At 46.7% G+C, this 24,505-nt stretch overlaps 1 protein-coding gene across 2 annotated transcripts in view; it reads right to left on the bottom strand.

Moving 5' to 3' along the window:
* MAP2K3 (mitogen-activated protein kinase kinase 3) overlaps positions 1 to 24,505 on the bottom strand; it is a 69,273-nt gene that overhangs the window by 29,236 nt on the left and 15,532 nt on the right. Inside the window, exon 1 of one of the 2 annotated variants that reach the window (XM_033167380.1) lies at positions 1,792 to 2,011. The exons of the other annotated variant lie outside the window; for it this stretch is intronic. Within the exon in view, the coding sequence (XP_033023271.1) occupies positions 1,792 to 1,807 (16 nt within the window). The 5' untranslated portion in view covers positions 1,808 to 2,011. Of the gene's footprint in view, positions 1 to 1,791; positions 2,012 to 24,505 lie in introns of those variants that run through there. 2 annotated transcript variants of the gene reach the window in all.

Genomic DNA, 24,505 nt, shown 5'->3' with positions numbered 1-24,505 from the left:
GAAAACCACTGACATGGGTCGGCTTGAAAAGAGGAGTGAACCAATCCTGGAGGGCAGTTATCAATGGCTACAGAAGCCACGATGGCTTTACACAGCAGGATTTTTTTTCAGGGGGTGCTTAAGGGTAATGCAGTACCCGGCACCTATTTTTCTAGGGTGGGGGGGGGGATCACTGGCTACACTCTGCCTCTGGAAGCAGCAGTGGGTCTCGGAAGCAGCAATACTTCTGAATATCAGTTCCCGGAAACCAGGCGAGGGGAGAGCGCTCTGGGGCTCAAATCCAGCTTGCGGGTTTCTGGCAGGCCACTGTGAGAACAGGATGCTGGACTAGGGGAGCCACTGAAACTGATCTGGTTGTATATTCTTAAGTCTGCTTGCAAGGATTCCTGCCTGGTGCGCACTGCACAGATGTTGCCTCAAGAGGAAGGAGGAATAGGCTGAGAAGCAGGGTGCCTTTCCGCGTCCAGCCGCCTCTAAGCCCTGCCCCCCCCCCTTAAAGAGACGCGGCAGAAATTCCTGTGCATGTCTGCAAACTTTTCTTTTCTAACAGCCAAACTTTTATTTTAGCCAGCCACGAGAACTGGAGACTTGCTCAACGCGAAACCACCGCAGACATCAAGGGATGTTCCGAAGGCATGCATTAATCCTGCAGAGATTGCAAGAAAGTACACAGAGTCCTGACTGAGCGAGCAGCGGGCAAAAGTTCGAGTTTCTTTCCCACCCCTCTCCAAGAGGCCCTTTGCACCATCAGGTCCCCGGGAGCACACAAAGATATATAGGAGTTGCGAACGCGTGCATGGCAGGCAAAAAGCCTGCTTTTGTGCACGTGCAGAGTGCATCGCCTTATACCCCAGGATTATAAACCCCCCCCCACATGGTCCACAAGTAGGAAACTGCGGAACGAATAAATTGACCGAGCACATCTTGGTCTAGGAACCGAGAGCTTTTAGGTGCGTGCGCACGCAGCGTCTCTCTCTCTCTCTCTCTCACACACACACACACAAACTGTGGACATTGCAAGCTTGCAAGCGCTTGGGGGGGGGGAGCCTCGAGCTGCCGCCCATCGCCCCATCGCCGACCCTCGGAGAGCTTTCTCCTGCAGAGCCAAGTGACATTTTTTGTTTGCAGAAGTTGCAACTGGGCGTGGGGGAGGGGACGCGGACGAGAGAGGAAAAAGCAGCTCACTAAGAAAAGTCCCCTTTCCAAGTCGAAGAGGCCTGTGCAAAGGAAGGGAAAGGGGGGGTGGGAATAAAACTCAGCAGCAGCTGCAGAGGCAACCCCAGAGAGTGTTGTTACCTGTCAACTGCCAAGCTAAAATCAGAACTTGGAAAGGGGAGCGGGGGGGCTTGCAGGCAGCATGCAACGTTAAAATGCTCTGCAGAACAATAACCCGGCGCTTTGGGGGGGGGGGTTGTTTAAGTTGTGCAACGGAAAAACATTTCCGCGCAGACCCACACACAAAATGCACCACCCAACTCTCCCCCCCCTTGCAAAACTTTTTTTTTTTTTTTGCACGCTCACGATTGAACCAGGATGACATTTCAGCCGCCCCCACCCTCCCCTCCACCTTGCAAATCCCTTCCTCCGGCTGTTCCCGGCACCTCCCCGCAAAAGCATGCAAGTTTCCTGCGACTCTCCGCCGAGCACAGACCCTCCTTTGCAAAATTAAAAATAATAAAAAAATTAAAATTAGCAATTGCACGCAGGACATTTTAAGGAGTCTTGGAAGCAGCAATCGATCTCTTAAAGCCTTCCACCACCCTTTTTCCGACAGTTGCAACACACATCTACCTTGTTTTCTGTCCATGTCGGTTTCCCAGAAGTGAAAGAACAGCGAACGGCACGCCTCGGAGGGGCGATTTTGCAAAAAAGGCAACCCCCGGTCGGCTGCAAGAAGCGGCGGCTAGTCGGAAAAGCACGGGTGCATGCTCCCAAGTTCTTGCGGACTAGAACCTTTATCCGCCAATTGCTTATCTTTTCGCCTCCTGCTCCCTTAAAAATTTTTTTTTTTAAAAAAAATACTCTTCCTTCGTGCTCTCGGCGTGCAGAAAACCCGCAGCAAGGAGGCGAGTGGAGGGAGGGAAGGTTTGCACAGAGTCAAAGCAATCCGGATTTTTATTTATTTATTTTTTTCCTTTTCCTCCCGCAGGCTAAAAAAAGAGACCCCGCGAGAGAGGCAGCAAGGAGGGAGAAGCAACTCCCCGCGGTAGTAAAGCGCAGCGCGATCTCTCCAGGCGGCAGCTGAGGTTGCCCCGTTCCGGGGGCTTCTCGGATTACAAGCGAAACGCAGCGCAAGTTGCAAAAAGAGCAGCGGCGGCAGAGGAGAGAGAGAGAGAGAGGCCCGTGACGTCAAACAGGAAACTGGAAGGCCGCCAACTCGGGGAGGCAGCGGCCAAGCTGCCCGCAGGAGGCGGGCGAGGAAAAGCCCCGGCTCCCGGGAATCGGGGCGGAAGGGAGCGGGGAGACGGCAGCTCTGGGACGGGACACACGAGGCTGGTCGTCGCAGCCTCTTCCTGCTACTGCTCGCCCAAAAAAGATTGATCCGGCAGCCCAGGCGAGACTTTTGCATTGGAAACGCCAGCGCAGGATTGGAACCGGGGACCCTTGCTCTCCAAGCGCATGAAAGGGGGGCGAGCGGCACCCATGGGCAGCTGCCGCCCCCCCCCCAATCAAGCAAATAAATAAAAAAATACTTAACCACAAGTATACATTGTAGCGGTGCTTTTTTCTTGGGGGGGACGCATACACCTAAACGTTTTGTGAATCTAAAGTTCGGCCTCGTTGAGGGGCAGTATTTCAATATGAGTAGGAAAATGAGAGTACCCCTAAACATTTTTTTTAGGGGGGGGGCACTGCACTGTAGAAAGATTGACAGGTTTTTCCAAGCACTTGGGGAAAAGTTATTTAAAAGAACTGTTGTGGAGACATTTACTTCCGAATCTATTAAGAGTATGATGACAGGTGGGTGTCCTGCCCCTTCCCCCCCAATCCTGGCTACCTGCCCCCCCAAGATAAATCCTGGCTACGCCCATGCCAGCACCCCAATATTTTGTTCCCCACCTGGTGGCTCACGGAAAGGCATGCCCCATTCATGTGCAAATTTGTAACTGAATCAAACTGCAACCCCAACTAGGCATAGGAAACCGTAAGATCATAGAGTCGGAAGGGACCACAGGGGTCATCTAGTCCAACCCCCTGCAATGCAGGAATCTTTTTGTCCAAAGTGGGACTCGAACCCACAACCCTGAAATTAAGGGTCTCGCGCTCTATGGACTGAGCCATCCCACTTACTATGAATTAAATTTGTTAGTCGCTTTTTCTTGCCCCAAGGCAACTCTGGTTGCACAAAAAGTCCCCAAGCAGCTAAAGACATTATATAATAAAAACGCATTGTTGTTAATCATAACATTTTATTATTTAGCTATAATATTGAGTACTGTTTCTAAAAACCTTGCCGTTGTTGAATTCTAGTATTCTAAAAACTGCTTTGAGCCTTGCTTACCGGTAATTGTTTTTTTAACAATCAGGTGGCATATAACTCTTATGAAATAAATTGAGTTATGAAACAGCAGAAACATCTACTAAGAACGGTAGGCAGTCAGAAGAGTTACCTGAAAGTTGACTTCAGAGGACTAGTGACTTCAGAGGAATAATACTTTAGGGGAGATCAGATTTAGGGCGGGGGCGTTTGTGAGTAATGTGCTGTTGTTTCTCGGCCGGAAAACTGCCCACTTTCCTAGAAATGTTCCTCTCTGTGCACAAAGGCAGAATCTGGTTTTTATTTTTAGCTCAGGAGTGAATCCGATGACCCTGTTTTTAGGTTAAGCCAACAGATAAACGCCAAATTGCTTGTAATACGAATGCACAAAAAAGTAATAAAAATGTGGGTAGCAGATGCCTTTGTGATAAATAGATTTGAAAGAGACATTCCTTCCTGGACAAGAGAAAAGGGGATTTTCCCTTCAAAGATGGTGGTTCAGCTGCAACACAGGCACACACGAGCCGACAATCACACTTTTTCTCTCTAAAAGTTCTCCCAAATATTTTTGAGAAGAAGAAGAAGAGTTTGGATTTGATATCCCGCTTTATCACTACCCGAAGGAGTCTCAAAGCGGCTAACATTCTCCTTTCCCTTCCTCCCCCACAACAAACACTCTTGTGAGGTGAGTGGGGCTGAGAGACATCAGAGAACTGTGACTAGCCCAAGGTCACCCAGCAGCTGCATGTGGAGGAGCGGGGAAGCGAACCCGGTTCACCAGATTACGAGACTTCCGCTCTTAACCACTACACCACACTGGCTCTAACAGTAGGCGGAGCCTATTGGACATGGGGTGGAGCCAAGAGTGAGAAACTGGTCAACAGAAGGTAGCTAGACACGAATTCTAGCACCTTCCACTCAGATATTCCTTCCTGTCCTGAAATTTCAGATCAAATACAGAGGGTTGCATCCACTTAAGTTTTACTTAGAGTAGGCCCACTGAAATCGATAGGTCATGTGCATTAATTTCAATGGGTCTTCTCTGGGTAAGACCAACATGAGACAACTCCGAGACTTGACAACCCTTGTGTGATTTCACACATTACATGGACAAACCCAGGTTTCAGAACTCCAATGGGTACACACCCAAAACAGGTCTGGCCTACAAGTTAATGTCCACAGGGCGCCATCATCGTTTCAGGGCCCATGGGTACATTTGCAAACCAGAGGAGTTGCTGCCAGCCAAAAATCCCCTCTCTCCCCATCTGTGGCATCACTGAAATTGCCCCTGCACCATGGTTTGGCTTTTAAAATGAGCCTTCTATTGGCTAAAGGCGACCTCTTCCAAGCACAATTTCAGCAGGGGTTGGGAGGGGGGCATGGAGAGAATGAAACCCTGTGGCCCATAAGATGTGTGCCCACAAGTGCCACACTGGCAACCCACATTTCAGCCCCTTGCAAGGCTGTGTGTGTGAACCCTTGGCAAACATAAAAGGTAAAGGGACCCCTGACCATTAGGTCCAGTTGTAGACGAACTCTGGGGTTGCGCCACTCATCTCGCTTTACTGGCCAAGGGAGCCGGCGTACAGCTTCCAGGTCATGTGGCCAGCATGACTAAGCAGCTTCTGGCGAACCAGAGCAGCGCACGGAAACGCCATTTACCTTCCCCCTGTCACGGGGATTCGAACTGCCGACCTTCTGATCTGCAAGCCCTAGGCTCTGTGGCTTAACCACACAGCGCCACACTGTCAACCCACATTTCAGCCCCTTGCAAGGCTGTGCGTGCGCGCCCTTGGAAAACATAGAATCATGGAATTGCAGGATTTGAAGGCTCCCCGAGGGTCATCTAATCCAACCCCCCCTGGCAATGCAGGAATCTCAACTTACACAGGCCTGCAAACTCCCTGCACTTGACTTAAGAAGCACCACGCATCTTTCCAAGATATCGAAGGGGAAGCAGGCGACGGAAACAAAGGCTACCTCGTTTTTTCAATAAATGAAATAATAACAGTAATAATAGCGCCGGTGAAAAGGTTTTGTTTGTGTTCCACTGTAGCTGGGTAGCTATGGAACTTCTTCTGGAGAAGAGGGAGAGGGTGCCTCCTGGTGACAGCTCTCACCTATCCCGTTGACGCCAAACTCCCAAGCCCGGCCCCCCCCCCCTCGCGGCAACCTGCGTCAGGAGCGAAACAAGAGATCCTCTTTTGGAACATGAGCAAGCCAGCTGTCAGGAGGAGAGTGGAATCGGTAACCCTATGCCAGTGTGCTTGCAGGGTTTTTTGATTTTTTTTCAGGGAGTGGGAAGGAGGGAGGCAGAAAGAGAAGAGATTGGATGGACTTGTTTGAAGCTAGGCAGGCGGGCACGGGAGTGAAACACAACTCGGTGCAAGATCCGTGCTAGGAGGAGAATTTGTGCACTATTGTCGAACTGATGCACAAATGTACGATTATTGCATCAATGAAATACTGCAAATAAAAAACTGTCTGCAGAGGCTCATAATGATTTAAATGTCTATAATGTACCTCTCTTCTCAGTGCGGGGCGGAGGGGGGGTGTGAGAGAGACATTTTAGGTAAGCACTACAGCATGGTTTTAAAAGTTAGATCCCTTCCTCTGCACCGAAGTCTCAATCAAAACTGGGACCTCTCTGCAGCCGAGTTTTAGGAAGGGTGAGGGGAGACGTTGTTTGCTTCCAGACGGATAAGCCTCCCTCTTCTGCCCTGCTATTAAAGGTGGCAGAGGTCCAGTCCTGATTATTATTAACTAAGCCGCTGGACACCATATACTGAGTAAGATTCCCAAACGCATCTACTCCTTTAAGGACAGATTTGAACACTCAATCCCTGACATGGTACTAAACAGATTTCCAGCTCGCTTTTGGGGGTAACTAGCCCCTCGTAAAGCAGATTACAGCATACTTTTAAAAGCAGAATGAATAAACAAACCATAAATAAATAGTCAAGGTGGCGGCAGCAGAGAAAACCTCTGTTAAAAAGCACGGGGCATTGAAACTAACCACATGCAAAAAAGGGAGGCCATACATTCTTCCAAAGAAAATGTGGAGTCGCCATAGAAGAGGCTCTGTCCTTGGTACTCACTAATCTCACAGCTTTCACCAGTAGATTACAGAGCCTCCAATGCTGATTATAAAACTTGAGCAGACTCAAATGAACTGACCCACAGCCTGCAATCATCACCTGAGGCCCTTCTTCAATTGCCCCATTCATGAGAAGTCCAGGTGGCAGCAATACAAGAACGGGCCTTTTCTGCTGTGGCTACCCATTTGTGGAATGCTGATGGGCGGGGGGCCATGGTTGGGGAATGGCCTGGCAGGCCGAATTGGACCCCATTTTTGACCCACGAGCTGCAAGCTCCATACACTGTATTAAGGGAAATTGCATGTATGTATGTATATTATATATATAGATGGGACGCAGGTGGCACTGTGGGTTAAACCACAGAGACTAGGGCTTGCCGATCAGAAGGTCGGCGGTTCGAATCCCCGCGACGGGGTGAGCTCCCGTTGCTCGGTCCTAGCTCCTGCCCACCTAGCAGTTCGAAAGCACGTCAAAGTGCAAGTAGATAAATAGGCACCGCTCTGGCGGGAAGGTAAACGGCGTTTCCGTGCGCTGCTCTGGTTTGCCAGAAGTGGCTTAGTCATGCTGGCCACATGACCCGGAAGCTGTACGCCGGCTCCCTTGGCCAGTAACGCGAGATGAGCACCACAACCCCAGAGTTGGACACAACTGGACCTAATGGTCAGGGGTCCCTTCACCTTTACCTATATTACATATATGACAAGCTTGCATACGTAAATGTATATATCTGGATAAATTTGAGACTAAAATGCTGGTGAATTTTCATTAGGACTTTAAAAAAAAAATAACTTATTGTGGAGAACTGAACTTGGGGAAAACGAGAAACCAAAGTTGACAGATTCACCGACCTCGCAGGGTTGTGGCGGTGATGAAATGGGGAGAATCAGGCATGCCACCTTGAGTTCTTTATGGGAAAGACGGAACACAAATGGAACAGTAACTATATAATGGAATAGAAACACACACTGTCTTATTGCTTCCCAAGGGCTGGTAGGAAAACTGGTCATCATTAGCTGATCAAAGAGAAATCGAAGTTTCAGTGTGGCTGGAGAAACTTGTTCATCTCTCTCTCTCTCTCCCCCCCCCCCTCAAACTATCATTCCGAAGTGAGTCAGTCTAGGAAACAATAGGGCATCCGGTTGCTTTACCTTCAAATGAGCAGAGAGTTTCGTCATCGCCAAAAAATGCCCCAATTACGTTATGTTAAGTTAAACCATATACGTTGAGTGAAACTTGTGGGGAAAGAGGGGTGGGGGACGGGGAGGAGGATCGTGGCTGAGTTAACCGCAAAATTCTTGCACTATGAGGCTGTGCCTCTTCAGCCCCTCTATAATGGGACCCAGATGGGCTGCAGAGGCACAGATCTCCATATACAGAGAGAGGCGCTGAGGTTTGCTCTGCAGAAATCCTAAGAAGTGAATAGCAAGGCTGGCTCCATCGAACCATTTCTGCTGATTGGGTTTTAGAACCGTGATCTCATATGCCCCTGGAGAAAAGGGGCGGGGGCGACTTTTTTTTTTTTAATCAACTCAGCAAAAAAAAGAAAATCCAGCTCATGCAAGACTCAGGGACACAAGCTGACCTGGCACTAAACTCAAGATCCAGCGGGCTTGCAAGACCGTGGGCACAGCAGATTCACCAGCTAGAGGAAGAGAAACCAGGAAGGGGTTGGGTGAGAAACAGCAATTGAGCCTTGGGGGTATGAAGAACCAGTGGAAAGGAGGGTTTTTGAGACAGACTGTAGATGTGTGGAAAGGAATTGCACACTCGTGGCATGCTCTCTCTCTCTCTCTCTCTCACACACACACACACATACAATAAAAAGCATCACCACAGGCAGAAACAGGGGTGTGGCCAAGAGGCAGGCCCATGACAGAAATTTACATAGGCTAATGTCTACGAACAGACACTAATTTAAAATCCAATCAGAGCAAATTAAGATGCACAAGCTCCCTGCTTTGCAGCACGGCCACAAACCCCGTAAGCAAATAATTATATCTCTTCCGGTTATGTTTTTAAAAGTTGCAGAGGGGAGAGAAGGGGATGGAGATATGGGGCGCAGATCGGAAAAACCCTGGGGCTTGAGATATTCTCCAACACCACCCCTGGGCAGAAGGATTCAGATCAGCCTCCTGACCACCAACATGCACTATTTTGCAGCTTGCAGGGAGAAGGAATGTGAGGAGGCTAAGATTTCCACCCTGCACTGCATTTGTCACAATCAGTGCTGTTTCCCTTCGGCTGCAGTTCGGCTTCCTCCAGAACCAACACAATTAACATTGGGTATATGCAACTTTGCATGCCTTCGGTCAGTAGAGGGGAGGGTTGAGTGTAAAAGGATAGAGGAAATTACACTTTGTTGTTTCCCAGTAAGCCCCCAAAGCTCTGCCCCTTCCCTCTTGCGTACTCTATCTCCCCCCTCTCCCTCCTGCATGAGACAACCATGAGAAACTAGCTGCACTGATGCCATCCTTGGTAAAGAACCTGTTCTTTACCAGTGGGACCTTGATGCAATTGATTTACCCTTCTTAAGCAATGGTAGTGAGGAGCAAATGAGACAAAACGGCAGAGGGACTGGGCAGATCCAGCTTCCAAACTATTAAAATTCTCCTATGTTGTTCGGTCGTTCAGTCGTGTCCGACTCTTCGTGACCCCATGGACCAGAGCACACCAGGCACGCCTATCCTTCACTGCCTCTCGCAGGTTGGCCAAACTCATGTTAGTAGCTTCGAGAACACTGTCCAACCATCTCATCCTCTGTCGTCCCCTTCTCCTTGTGCCCTCCATCTTTCCCAACATCAGGGTCTTTTCTAGGGAGTCTTCTCTTCTCATGAGGTGGCCAAAGTACTGGAGCCTCAGCTTCAGGATCTGTTCCTCTAGTGAGCACTCAGGGCTGATTTCTTTAAGGATGGATAGGTTTGATCTTCTTGCAGTCCATGGGACTCTCAAGAGTCTCCTCCAGCACCATAATTCAAAAGCATCAATTCTTCGGCGATCAGCCTTCTTGATGGTCCAGCTCTCACTTCCGTACATTACTACTGGGAAAACCATAGCTCTAACTATACTAAAATTCTCCTATAAACTAACTGATTTTATTAGATTCAACGTGCTGCCATCTACCTTATTGCAGGGCAGATTCAAGGGTAAACCACATGCAGAACGAGTCTGTCCCTCATGTCTTGTTACACTGTCGTTTCTACAGGGATATACGTTTGGTATTTATCACTGCTATACAAAAATCTCCAAATAGGTCTAAACTTCGATGTCTAAAATCCCTGGTAGTGGACCCAGAGATCACGCTAAGGGTGGCCAAATTCTGTGCGACTGCCATAAAAACCTAGGGAACAAGATGTGCTACCATAATGACTAAGGCCTTAAATGACAATTTTAGGTTATATTTCAGTGATTAAGATTGAACTTATATGTATTTTAACTGCTGCTATATCTGTATTGTCCCCGTTAAACCCAATTGCAAATTCAAATGTATCCCTATCGTGTTTTATGACTTCCTTGATATTGCATGTGAGCTGGGACGGGTCTGTGACCGAAATAATAAATTCATTATTATAACTGATTTTATTCATTTCTTTAGAAACCCAAGGATTAATAATGCTGCTAGTTACATAACTAACTTCAGTCCGTTTTAATGGAAGGGAAACATCAAAAACAATGCAGAAAGGTCATTGGCAATTCTGAGTGGGAAAATACTAGGAAAGGTGAAGATTAAGCATCTCCTCTCCCCGTTGCCCGATTGCTTTCCAGGACAACCAGTGCTGATTGAGAGAGCTCAGAGGTGGAGTATCAGCCTTGTATGCAGAATGTCCTAATGTTTGATCCCTGACATCTCCAGGCAGGGCAAGGCGAGGCCTCTGTCTGAAACCCTGGAGAGCTGCTGTCAGCCAGAGCAGGCACTCCAGAGCCATATGGGCCAGGGGACAGCAACCATTTTCAGCCGTGGGCCTGTCCACCATCCCTCAGACCATGTGGTGGGACCGGACTGGATTTTTTTTGGAGGGGGGGCGGGGAATGAACGAATTCTTATGCCCCACAAATAACCCAGAGATGCATTTTAAATAAAAGCACACATTCCACTCATGTAAAAACACCAGGCAGGCCCCACAAATAACCCAGAGATGCATTTTAAATAAAAGGACACATTCTACTCATGTAAAAACACCAGGCAGGCCCCACAAATAACCCAGAGGTGCATTTTAAATAAAAGGACACATTCTACTCATGTAAAAACACCAGGCAGGCCCCACAAATAACCCAGAGGTGCATTTTAAATAAAAGGACACATTCTACTCATGTAAAAACACCAGGCAGGCCCCAATAATAACCCAGAGATGCATTTTAAATAAAAGGACACATTCTACTCATGTAAAAACACCAGGCAGGCCCCACAAATAACCCAGAGATGCATTTTAAATAAAAGGACACATTCTACTCATGTAAAAACACCAGGCAGGCCCCACAAATAACCCAGAGATGCATTTTAAATAAAAGGACACATTCTACTCATGTAAAAACACACTGACTCCCGGACTCTCCGTGGGCTGGATTGAGAAGGCGATTGGGCCGCATCCGGCCCCCGGGCCTTAGGTTGCCAACCCCTGATATGGGCCAATGGTCTGCTACCAGGCAGCTTCCTATGTTCCTACAAGCAAAATAAATTTGCATCTGCATATCACACAGCGAGGTCCCAGCGTACTGTCTTTCCACATGCAGCCAGTGTTCGAAATTAGCCAGGCGCATTTTGCACCTGGCTTCCGGGCACTCGTGACCAAGTGAAGATGCCAGGATGGTGCCCGACATCTCCACCATTTGGGGATCATTGGATCTGGGCTGTTTTCACACACTAATACCCCGTCCCAAATAATTCTGTTTTATCTGCACAATCGGAGTGAACGTCTGGAACCGAAATGCTTTTTCTGTGCAGCCTGGAGCAGTCACTATTAAGAAAAAGAAGTTGGAATAGGCCGATATATATATATACAGTGGTACCTCGGGTTAAGAACTTAATTCGTTCTGGAGGTCCGTTCTCAACCTGAAACTGTTCTTAACCTGAAGCACCACTTTAGCTAATGGGGCCTCCCGCTGCCGCTGTGCCGCCAGAGCACGATTTCTGTTCTTATCCTGAAGCAAAGTTCTTAACCTGAAGCGTTATTTCTGGGTTAGCGGAGTCTGTAACCTGAAGCATATGTAACCCAAGGTACCACTGTATTTTCTTGGTTAACTTTGCTGCGTTACAGGTAGGTAGCAGTGTTGGTCTGCCATAGTCAAAAAAAAAAAAAAATTCCCTCCAGTAGCACCTTAGAGACCAACTAAGTTTGTTCTTAGTATGAGCTTTCGTGTGCAACTTAGTTGGTCTCTAAGGTGCTACTGGAAGGAATTTATTTTATTTTATTTTTTTGCTGCATTAAACGTGCGTTCTGTTGTAGCTGACCTCTTTTATAATGTTTCATTTTGAAAACCGAGGTAAAATTTCAGCTTCCTGTTAATGATGTTGCTTTGGGTGTATACTTTATACTTTCTTCAGTAATGTTTTATTCTGGATTTTTTGGGGGGAGGGATGTTTTAAGGCGTTGTAAACCACTGTATGTAGACTGCCCCTGGGTCAGGTGTCTTTTCTTCTTTAAGTTCTCAGACGTTCTTAACCTAGCTCAAGGTTGTCATCTGAACTAGCCAGAGGTTTAACTGAGAATCAGTCACAATCCGTCAGACATTTGAAAAAAAATAAGACTTTGGAGCCAACTTGCCCAAAAATGGCAACTAGGCATTCTGTTTTGGCGACTGCAACCTTGTTTTAAGGAGCCATTTGACGCCTAGATTATGTATCTGAGTTTCTAAGACTGCATGCGGGGAGTTTGGCAGGGGGAACATGAGATGTGTAGCTCTCTCCCTTGCAATCTGAAGAGGTACAGTTCCAGGAACACCGAAGTTCTCACTTCCCACTGGCTTTTTGCACTTTTTTTTTTTCTTTTTGCACTGACTGTCCACATTCTTGTGCTCTGCAGGTCAGCTCTGAAATATGCGGTGCCTCGAGACCCCGCCGGGCAGCAGCAGCCGTGGCTGGCCTTGAAGTCCGAAAGCGGGCTGCACACTCAACTCTTCCTGCAAGGGAAGGGATTCTCAGAACGAGGAGGAGCGACTGGAAGAGAGGCCAGCATGACTCAGCGCCTCGCCGACAAGCCTGGAGCTCGGCCAGATCTCACTTCTAGGGCAGGGGGCCTTTGCAGGCTCTGTGTCTGAAGGTAGCACAAGGAGGAACGCTGGAGGCAGAAAATGAAATTGCACCCCTTCGACACTGTCGCACCTCTTGCACAGCTCAGTGCACAATAGACCAGGGGCTCAACCATGGCAGGTGGCCATGCAAGCTCTGCTTAAAAGCCTCCAGTGAAGGAGAGTTAACACTTGCATTCTTGTGCATATATTTTTATGCAAATTTTACACTAATAAGTGCATTCTTGTGCACGGCACGTGGCTGGAATGCTGCATGCATAATTCAGAGACGTGAAAATCTCAAAGAACTGCTGTTGTTCAGTTGTTTCAGGAAGGGCAAATAAGCTAAGGCCCACCTTTAAATGCAAACAGATTTCAATTTCTTCCTGCATCCCAATTGATCACCACCCCTCAAAGATTTCTGCCTAAGACAATCTAGTTTTTTTATTTAAAAAAAATGGGGTGGAGGAAAAGAAGGAATTTTTTTAAAGCATCTTTTTAACTGAGATGGAAGTTTCCAAGATTACATGGAAATCTAGCTTTGCAGGTTTTCCCCCTCAACTATCCACAGTTATGACTCAGGAAATAAAAAGTCATTCAGTTCTATGGAAATTGAATTTCCCCACAGCAGGTTAGTCCCAGGCACAAAAGCACCCCATCCCTTTCCAGCTCAAGATCTCAAAGGCTGTGAATCAACCGCACTCAACTCTGAGGTGTGTGGGGCTGAGAGACTTCAGAGAAGTATGACTAGCCCAAGGTCACCCAGCAGCTGCATGTGGAGGAGCGGGGAAGCGAACCCGGTTCACCAGATTATAAGTCTACCACTCTCAACCACTACACCACACTGGGGGCATAGGTTTCCAGCCATTAGTCGATCACGGTGTGGATTTGCCAAGCATACCTTCCTCTTAGCACATTTCTCCCTTGTGTCACGAGTTCAAGTGTCTTCAAAGCCCATGATACCTTTGGTAAAGGCTGCTCTCCAACTGGAGCACTCGCAGGCCAGTGTTTCCCAGTTGTCGGTGTTTATACTACATTTTTAAAGATTTGCCTTTAGTCTTTGAACGCCTTTTGTTGACCACCAGCATTACGTTTTCCATTTTTAAATTCGGAATAGAGTAGTTGCTTTGGAACACGATAATCAGGCATCTGCACAACATGACCAGTCCAACGAAGTTGATGTTGAAGAATCAACCTACAAATTGCACCCAAGTCGTCGCTGCCACACTTTTGCCTTCCGGTAACATTCAGAAGAACAGTGTGTCGTCTGCCTTTCCTCTAGCTACAGTTTGCTGTGATGTCCAAATGTACACATTTTTATTACTTTATTTTTAAAAAAAATACGTTTCCACCTGTTTTGTTTTATATATTAAAAAAAAAAGTCAGAGCAGTGTACAAAACCAAGTTTTGTTTATTACATTTATAAACCATCTTTATCTTCCAAGAAGCTCAAGGTGGTCATTCCCCCCCCCCATTTTATTCTCACAACCACCTTGTGAGGTAGGTTAGGCCGAGAGATTGTGACTGGCCCAAGGCCTCTCAGTGAATTCCATGGCCAAGTAGGGGTTTGAACCCAGCTCTCCCAGTCCCTAGTCCAACAGTTTAACCACTACACCACACTGGCTTCTCCCCATGCACTCAGATCAAAAGCTTGATATACCAGTATAAAGCTCTTAACCGCTTAGGACTAGTTTATTGTGGAACTGCCTTTCCCCCTAGATGCCCATTTGACCGCTTCAGTAAGCAGAAGTCGCCCTGTTACACATACGGTCCACATTTGTGAGAAACTGATCTTTAACTGTGGTAGCAGCTACACTTTGGAACTCCCTGCCAATTGATATCGGGAAACTTTGCTGTATTCTTTTCAGCACCTGCTTAGAACTATTTTGTTTAACATCTGTATGTCCAGATAGGCTTGCCTAATGTGTTCTTTTTAGATAACTGCCTATTTTAATTACCTTTTTTTTAAAGCAATTGCAAACATTTGAGCTGTTATTGATAATCTGAATGTTTCTTGCAAACTGCCAGGAGGTTTTACTGCAATCATAAAGAATGAAATATTGGGAGTCCCGCCCCACGCCCGCCCTGCCAGATTAAGTACAGATGGCACTGATGCTCTAAATCAGGATTCCTCAACCTCGGCCCTCCAGATGTTTTGAGACTACAACTCCCATCATCCCTGACCACTGGTTCTGCCAGCTAGGGATGGTGGGAGTTGTAGTCCCAAAACATCTGGAGGGCCGGGGTTGAGGAAGCCTGCTCTAAAGTCTGCAGTCTCTCAAAGGAAGTCTTGTCATGCCTGCCATCATAGACATTTCCCCCAGCTAATTAAAACCTGACTTTCAGGATGCCTTTGAGGAGGTTGGTATTGATCTGCTGCAGCGATTTTGCTGCATCATGAAGAACATAGGATGTTGCTTTTTTATACCACAGGGGTGTCGTGGAACCTGTGCCCTCCGCCCCAGATACTGCTGGCGTACAGTTCCCAACGTCCCTGACTATTGGTCTTGCTGGTCAAAGTTGATGCGGAGCTAGAGGGCCACAAGGTTCCTGACCTCACTTATGCCAAGTCAGACTGCTGGTTTATCTTCCTCAGTAGCATTCAAGATTTCTCCAGGGGTCTCAAGCAACTGCTTTCCCCAACCCTTATCTAGGGACATGTTTTGCATCCTTCATCTTCCCCAGATGCAACAAAACATGTCTGTCCTGTATCGGTCTCTAGGCCACGGAGGGCGCTGCAACTCTCCAACAGTTTAACTTTACTGCCACGTGGGAATCCCTCGCAGACAACCGCAGTGCCCGGAGACAGGCAGTCAAGTCGCGTATCCATAGCAGCGACCAGAGGAAGAATGACCTCTTGGAGGAGTACAGAGAGAAGAAACGCCATTGTGCATCTACAGCAACAAAACCGGGCACCTTCATCTTCCCCATATGCAACAAAACATGTCTCTCCTGTATCGGTCTCTAGGGCCACGGAGGGCGCTGCAACTCTCCAACAGTTTAACTTTACTCCCAAAAGGCGCAAACCTCCATTGTCTCCCGAGACAGACGGATGCCAGGCAAAGTTTGTGCTCTATTGCCTGAGCCAGCTGTTCGTTTCCCTAAGATTTTTATTTATGGGTTTAAAAATGTTTTGCTGTTAACTGATTTGGGCTCTTGAATGGAAGAAGAGTAGAATTATTTTTTAAAAAATACATTAAGTAGTAAAAAAAAAAAAGAAATAAAAAGGACCCCCCCCAAAAAAAAAACTTTTTAAAAAACCCCACTTTGTCATGAAGTTTTATTTATTTCTGTTCTTGTTTATTACATTTCTATGCCACCTTTCATCCGAGGATTACAGGGTTGTTTACAATATAAAAACACAAAAATAATGCACGTAGCATAGTAAGAGAAACGCTAACAAGGATCTTTGGGTGACCTTGAACTGTCACTCTCAGCCTGACCGACCTCGCAGGGCTCTTGTAAAGATAAAAGTTAATGGTGGAGGAAAGGACCGATCACACTGTCCTGAGCAGATAGCATTTTTTTTTTAATGGAATAATTGGAATGACCAGTACAGAATACAACAGCAGAAACAGCAGCCAACAAGTCAACTCAAAGGCTATTTGGGAAAGGTCTTGATCGGTCTTTGAAAGGACTAAAGGGGAGCATTCATACCAACATCCTTAAGGACTAGTATCTTGTTTCCTAGGCTTAACAGCATGCTTCCATAAACCATTATTTTAAACCCACAGGTGTTTTGTGTGGTTTTTAAGCATATTTTGAGCCTGAAGCACAATAGAGGATTGAATTCAGGAAATCTTGAACTGCACCAACATTCCTTCTTTGCTTGTGTAAGAGAAACACAGAATAAATAAAGGGGGGAAGTCCCATACAATTCTCCAGGGAGGAACTCAAGAACAGCACAAACAAGAAGGGTGGCAGTAGTCAGCATCTGAAGATGAAAGAGAGAGGGTAACATTCCTCAGCCTCTTTCCATGCAATTGTTACCAGCACAATTCAAGGAAAGGACGTTAACAACGAAAACCAGACTTCTAACTAAAGCCTTGTCCATCCCAACCTAAAAAAGCTTAGCAAAATGTTGATTTTCTTGCAGATAAGGCGTTTAGCAGGCCAAGGTTCAAACACACCTGGAAAGTCTGTGGTTCCAGACATTACGGAATGGTTTGGAGACAGGGAGAAGAGGAAGCACATGTCCCCCTTGTACTTCCTGTTCCCTTCATTTCTCAGTGCACTATATCCGACACGGACATTATGCATCTCTCCATGTGTTAGGAACAGGTTTGCACACCAGGGATGGGGAAGCTGCAACCCTCCAGATGTTGCTACACTGCAACTCCCATTAGCCTCATTCAGCGTCACTAATGATCCAGGATGATGGGAGATGTGGTCTGCAGGCACCCAACAGAAGCACAAGAGACAGGCTCTTACTGTGTGTTGTCCCCACAAATTACTGTATTTTTCACGCCATAAGGTGCACTTTTCCCCTCCTGAAAAGTAAGGGGAAATATCTGTGCGTCTTATGGAGTGAATGGTGGTCCCTGGAGCTGAATTGCCCAGGGGCCAAAAGAGGATCATGCTTTTTATTTTACAAAGAGAAAAGGGGGTGTTGAAAGGGGGCTTTTCCTCTTTGCTTTTCCCTCTTTGCAAAAGGAGCTTTACTTTTCCCCCTTTGCAAAAAAGCTGCAAAACTTTTAGCTGATCCTCAAAAAAAACCAGGGCTTTTCCCTTTGCAAAAAAAGCTGCAAAACTTTTAGCTGATCCCCAAAAAATGGCTTTTAGAGGAGGAAAACCAGGAAAAAAAAATTCTTGTTTCCTCCTCTAAAAACAAGGTGCACCCTATGGAGCGAAAAATACGGTACATCGTGTCCGAAACCACTTGTACGTTTTTATTTTTGTATCAGCGTCAGTATGGTGTAGTGCATGGTTAAGCAAACTAAGGCCCGGGGGCCGGATCCGGCCCAATCGCCTTCTAAATCCAGCCCGCGGACAGCCCAGGAATCAGCGTGTTTTTACATGAGTAGAATGTGTGCTTTTATTTAAAATGCATCTCTGAGTTATTTGTGGGGCATAGGAATTCATTCATATATTTATTTCAAAATATAGTCTGCCCCCCCCACAAGGTCTGAGGGACAGTGGACCGGCCCCCTGCTGAAAAAAGTCTGCTGACCCCTGGTGTAGTGGCTGGAGTGTTGTAGAACCTGAGAGACCAAGGTCCAAACCCACCCACCCCTCTGAAGCCCACTGGGTGACCTTGTGCCCCTCACAGTCCCTTAGCCTAGCCTACCTCACAGGGCTGTTAAGAGGATGAAATGAAGAGGGGAGAACCAAGCACAATGCAGTGAGCTCCTTGGAGAAAAGGCGGGATATAAATGTAAATAAACAGATACTGTACTCTTGAATTTTCAATGACCATGACTGCTTGTATTGAGGGTTGTGGTATGTCACACTGACTGACATGCCCCATTGTAGTTTTAATCATCCCCACAAAAATTTCCCCAGAGTCTAGTTTACGGGCTTGACCCTTCTTAACAAAAGCACCAAAAGCAGTGATAGAAAATTAAAGAGAATCACACCGGTGAGAAAGTTGAAAGTACAATAACTTCCAGCCAAATGCTTGCGGATTTTGCAGGTGCTGGAACACAGTTTCAGCCTTCGAAAAAGGAAATGAAACAAAAAAATAACACTCCCCACCCCCTGGTGAATGCTGCCAGGAAGATAAGAGAGAGAGCCGCAGTTATGATCCCATTCACAACGGAGCCACCCACACGAAAAGCTCTTTCCACAGCAGCCGGCCTGACACCCTCCCTTTATATACTGTTGCTTTATTTGGCGGCTGCGAAACGCCAGCCAATAAGGGAGGGCCGTTGACAGGAAGTGTTGCTAGCTAACCGAGTTTGAATTAAATGGGCAACGCCGGGTGGAAAGCGAAACATTTCACCTAAAGAAAAGGAGAAGGGATACTTATTTTAAAAAAGAAAAGCAGCGACTCGAGTCAACCCTTCTGACACTGTTTTAAAAATAAACCCAAAGCCACTATGTGGAGCTCTTGTACAAATGCACTCCAGAAATGCAAGGCTGTAACTTAGCCAGCAAGGCAGCCTGGTTGGTCTACACGAGAGAGAACTCTGCATGTGGGTCATGTCCAAAAGATTTCCAGGAATCGCAGAGCATTGAGGATATTCATGGGGGGTTGAGACAATCAGTGGCTGCTTGGCTAGTCAGACTGGGTGTTTTGTAACCCCGGGATCAGAGGCAAAAATGCCTCCAGATACAGTGGTACCTCGGGTTACATACGCTTCAGGTTACAGACTCCGCTAACCCAGAAATAACGCTTCAGGTTAAGAACTTTGCTTCAGGATAAGAACAGAAATCGTGCTCTGGTGGCGCAGCGGCAGTGAGGGGTCCCATTAGCTAAAGTGGTGCTTCAGGTTAAGAACAGTTTTCAGGTTAAGAACGGACCTCCGGAACGAATCACCGTATTTTTCGCTCCATAAGGCGCACCGGACCATAGGGCGCACCTCGTTTTTAGAGGAGGAAACCAGAAAAATAATATTTTTCTGGTTTTCCTCCTCTAAAAGCCCTGTTGTTGTTGTTTTTGAGGATCAGCTAAAAGTTTTGCAGCTTTTTTTGCAAAGGGAAAAACCCTTTTTTTAGGATCAGCTAAAAGTTTTGCAGCTTTTTTTGCAAAGGGGGAAAAGCAAAGAGGAAAAGCCCCGTTTTTATGGAGTTCAACTCACATTTCTGCAGCTTCTAAAGGAAAGGGAGCCTTTTCTACAGTTTCCAGACAGATAATCTAATCAGCCAGTCACATGTAGCTGGGGAAACAACCAAGCTCCCTCTGCAGCACATTCAACAAAGGAGGGCGGGGCTGAAAGGGAGCTGGGGACTCTTATCTCTCTCCCGATCTCTTGCTGATCAGCTGCTGAGGGGGGTCCTTTCAACACCCCCTTTTCTCTTTGTAAAATAAAAAGCATGATCCTCTTTTGGCCCCTGGCCAATTCAGCTCCAGGGACCACCATTCGCTCCATAAGACGCACAGATATTTCTCCTTACTTTTTAGGAGGAAAAAAGTGTGTCTTATGGAGCGAAAAATACGGTAAGCACGTAACCAGAGGTATCACTGTACTGGGGGATGACAGCAGGAGACAGTCATTGTACTAGTGACCTGTCTGCGAGTTTCCCACTAGGGTAAACAAAGATGATGGAATGGGTCAGAGGCGGAGAATCCGTGGTGCTCCAAATGATGTTCGAGTAATACTAAACCATTATATTTGTTTCGCTGCAAGCCAGAACAAAGGGGAGAAAGGCATTCAGAGCCGAGTCACGAAGTGGGCCAATGCAAACAGAGAACAAGGCAAGACAACATTAATTTCCCTTGCGCAGCAGCAAAAGAACCAAACTCCACTTGACGTAGCAAAATTTGCCGAGCACAACTTCCGTCATCCCAGAGTCCTCTCCCATTATTAGCTCAAGAGATCCAGGTCTACATCTAAGAACCTCATGATCTAATTACAGGTAGGTAGCCGTGTTGGTCTACCATAGTCAAAACAAAATAAAAAATAAAAAAAATCCCTCCAGTAGCACCTTAGAGACCATCTGAGTTTGTTCTTGGTATGAGCTTTCGTGTGCATGCACACTTCAGATATTTGAAAAATGCAGTTGGTCTCGAAGGTGCTACAGGAAGCAATTTTTTTTTATTTTGAAACATTCCTGTGTCGTATATCATGCAGTGGTTTGACTTGACCGCCAGAAGCGCACTCCATTGTCTCTCGAGACAGACGGATGCCAACAAAGCACACTATAATATCAAAATGATTATTATAATTATTTTACTATTATGCTGTCTATTATGCTTTGTATTTTGCTTTTATTATTATTTAAATGATGTACACCAGACTAGGATCTTTTGATTGGTGAAGATCAGTATATAAATCAATTTATTATTATTATTATTATTATTATTATTATTATTATTATTAAATGTTCTTATTTGCAGAATATGTAGCTGCTTTGTTTTATGCTTTCTGGTTGTCCCAGCTGCAATAGCTACTAGCCACAATGGCTGGATCCTGTCAAAGAATTTGCAGGGAGTCTGAGGATCAGTCCAGCCCCCTGCAATGCAGGAATGTGCAGTTGTCCCAAACGGGGATCGAACCTACAGCCTTGGCATTATCAGCACCACGCTCTAACCAACTGAGCTATCAGACAGTCTGCGTCTAAATATCAGCTGCTGGGAATTACAAGTGGGAAAATGCTGTTCCCTCCACTCAGCTCTTGCTGGCAAGCATCTGGCTGCACCCTGTGATAAAAGATGCTGGACTCGATGGGCCTTTGACCTCCAAGGAGCTCAGGGTGAAATGCACAATTCCTCATTTCATCCTCACAACCACCCTGTGAGGTAGGTTAGGCTGAGAGGTCAACCCAGTGAGCTTCATGGCCGAGTGGGGATTGGAACCCTGGTCTCTCAGGTCCAACACTAACCACTACACCACACTGCCACTCGTGCAGAGCCCTGACGGCACAAGATCCAGATCAGCACCTCCCAGAAGGAGCACGATAAGCCTCCAGGGTTCAGAATAACTTCCATTTTCATTGTGCAGAAAGGGGAAGGAAGAGCTGGTGAGTTTCAAGAGCTGCAGGCGTACTTGAGAGGCTCGGGCACCTGGTGGCTCTTTTGGCCCATCCTTCCTGTTTTACTGGAATTTCCTTCCGCATTTCCTTCCACTATCTGCAGCCACCACCAGCCGGAAGGAACTTGCCCCATTCCCAGCACAGCCCCTTCAGCTCGCTCGCTGCACTATTAATTTCCGGCCTCGCCAAGTTCCAAGACGGTACCCTTTGTTTCCCCAGAGAATGCCTCCCACCACACAAACCTTCCCTCTCTTATGCATCACATTCTATTAATAGAATCGCAACATGACCCATTTTTTTACCTGGAAATGTACCAAATTTGTGGAGTCGCGTGGACCTGATTAAAAACGGCTGCTGTGCTAGGTGCTCGTTTCCACGTTGCACACTTGTTTTGATGTCAGGAATCTCAGCTCTTGTGCAAACTCGGGGCTGGTTTACTTGCAGCACAAGTTCAGGTATGTGCATGCATGCAACCTCCTTACAATGGTGCAAGGGACACTCAGACACTCTCTCCCTTTATGCTTCACCACACCAATTTGAGTTAGGCTACCAAGACACATTGGAACACTTCTCCCTTGATGGAACTACAGAATTTGACAGCGTCAACCAATTAATATCGCAACATGACAGATGCAACGGAGCCGAGTTTCTCCAAGGTGGGACAATCTCTTGGCCAACTAGCGTTATGCAGTTGATGCCCATTTCAAGCTGTCTGTTTGTGCGTTAAAATTTAACGCTGAAGGAGTGTCTCCAACCCCCTGGTTCAGCCGGACACGGAGTTCCTTCATTGCAAGAAGTTACAAGGAACCTCTCAGCAGACACAAGAGGGCAATTAAAGGCATAATGAAGAGAGACACCTTCGAAGACACAAGGGCCCCCTTTCTTTAACTAGGTTAATGACCAAAATCAAGACCTTGTTATACCAACAGATCAATATTCTCAGTGGAGAGGTTCCATTAACTAATCACACCCTCCCTGTGGAACACCTTCCCATCGGATGTCAAAGAAACACCTGATTTTTAGAAGACATCTGAAGGCAGTCCTGTTTTTATTGTGGTTATATTGAGGTTTTATTGCAGGGGTGGGCAACCTAAGGCCCATGGGCCACAAGCGGCCCACGGGGTTGTTTAACCAGCCCACGAGCTACCCCCAAACCGAGCCACCCGCTCAACGAGTCCCCGCGCGCTGCGCTAAACTGGCACAGCGCAGGGACTCACTTCGCGGCGCCGGAAATCACATCTACACAGGTGCCGGAAATCACAGGTAAACCTTGCCGTCCACTGTTTTATTGTGTTTTTAATATTTTGTTGCAAGCCGCCCAGAGTTGCCAGGGCAACCCAGTTAGATGGGCGGTACACAAATAAAAAATATTATTATTATTATTATTATTATTATTATTATTATTATTATGGCAACAATCAGGTCTTGTTAGTTCCCAATATCTCCGACTGCACCATATGATTCTACTCTCCAGATAGCTCAGCTGTGTAATGCCACATTAAAAAGCTCAAGCTGTCCAGTATTGTTGCTGCTGCCGCTTTTAAACAAAGGAAGAAATCTAATCCCCTCTAGCCATAGTCAAAACAAAATCGAAAATTCTTTCTAGTAGCACCTTAGAGACCAACTGAGTTTGTTCCTGGTATGAGCTTTCGTGTGCATGCACACGAAAGCTCATACCAGGAACAAACTCAGTTGGTCTCTATGGTGCTACAAGAAAGAATTTTCGATTTTGTTCCCCTCTAGCCAGTTCTACTATTTTCTACACAAGGAATGCATTTTGCCTGTTGGTTTTATAAATGCTGACCCGTCCCAGGGAGGGGTGGGTAGGAGAGACAGGCCCCTCAAACAACTTGCAGGCATTCAGGCTTAGAAATTTGAATTTATTATTATTAATTGCACTTAGTCCTCTCTTTTTTTTCCTCCAAAAAGCGAACTTCAGTGGGGGGTGGGGTGGGAATGTGAGTACTTAGTTGAGAAAAGGTGAATAAGATGTGAGGCGGGGCTCCAGGTATGTTTAGCCTGAAGAAGAGAAGGTTAAGGGGTGATATGATAGCCATGTTCAAATATATAAAAGGATGTCATATAGAGGAGGGTGAAAGGTTGTTTTCTGCTGCTCCAGAGAAGCGGACACGGGGCAATGGATTCAAACTACAAGAAAGAAGATTCCACCTAAACATTAGGAAGAACTTCCTGACAGTGAGAGCTGCTCGACAGTGGAGTTTGCTGCCAAGGAGTGTGGTGGAGTCTCCTTCTTTGGAGGTCTTTAAGCGGAGGCTTGACAGCCATCTGTCAGGAATGCTTTGATGGTGTTTCCTGCTTGGCAGGGGGTTGGACTGGATGGCCCTTGTGGTCTCTTCCAACTCTATGATTCTATGAAATTTTGTCCTCGCTCAGAGAGCCATATTTCCATCGTTCGCCCCTGAACCCAAACCTCCACCACATGAGGGGAGCAGAAACTGGACCACTCGGGATCTACCCTTAGACTTGCGCTACAAACCCTGTCACAACTCAAGGCCACACCATTTCCCCTTTAAAAGGCAGAGCCCCTTGCTTCAAGGACCAGGGAACTGGGCCCAGCCTACACACTTCTGCTGGTGAATCAGCTTCATTCAGAAACATGACTGTGCTGACTCATAAGAGGGTTACACGCCAATAGACAGGAAATGCAAATCTGGATTCTCTCTAGTTAAACACACACACACAAACTCAGTTCAACCCCACCCGTCTACACACTATTCGTTTAAAGCGGTTCCCAAACTAAGGCCCGGGGGCCGGATGCGGCCCAATCGCCTTCTCAATCCGGCCCACGGACAGTCCGGGAATCAGCGTGTTTTTCCATGAGTAGAATGTGTGCTTTTATTTAAAATGCATCTCTGGGTTATTTGTGGGGCATACCGGTAGGAATTTGTTCACAATTCTTTTCAAAATATAGTCTGGCCCCCCGCAAGGTCTGAGGGACAGTGGACCGGCCCCCTGCTGAAAAAGTTTGCTGACCCCTGCTTTAAACCAGGCATGTCCAAAGTCCGTTTCCAGGCCACCCGTCGGTTTAATCCGGCCCCTGCGGCAGTCTACC

This window comes from Lacerta agilis, chromosome 13 (genome assembly GCF_009819535.1).
Source record: "Lacerta agilis isolate rLacAgi1 chromosome 13, rLacAgi1.pri, whole genome shotgun sequence".
Classification (NCBI taxonomy): domain Eukaryota; kingdom Metazoa; phylum Chordata; class Lepidosauria; order Squamata; family Lacertidae; genus Lacerta; species Lacerta agilis.
Note: the sequence above shows the minus strand (reverse complement) of the source record. Positions and strands in the feature narration are given on the sequence as shown.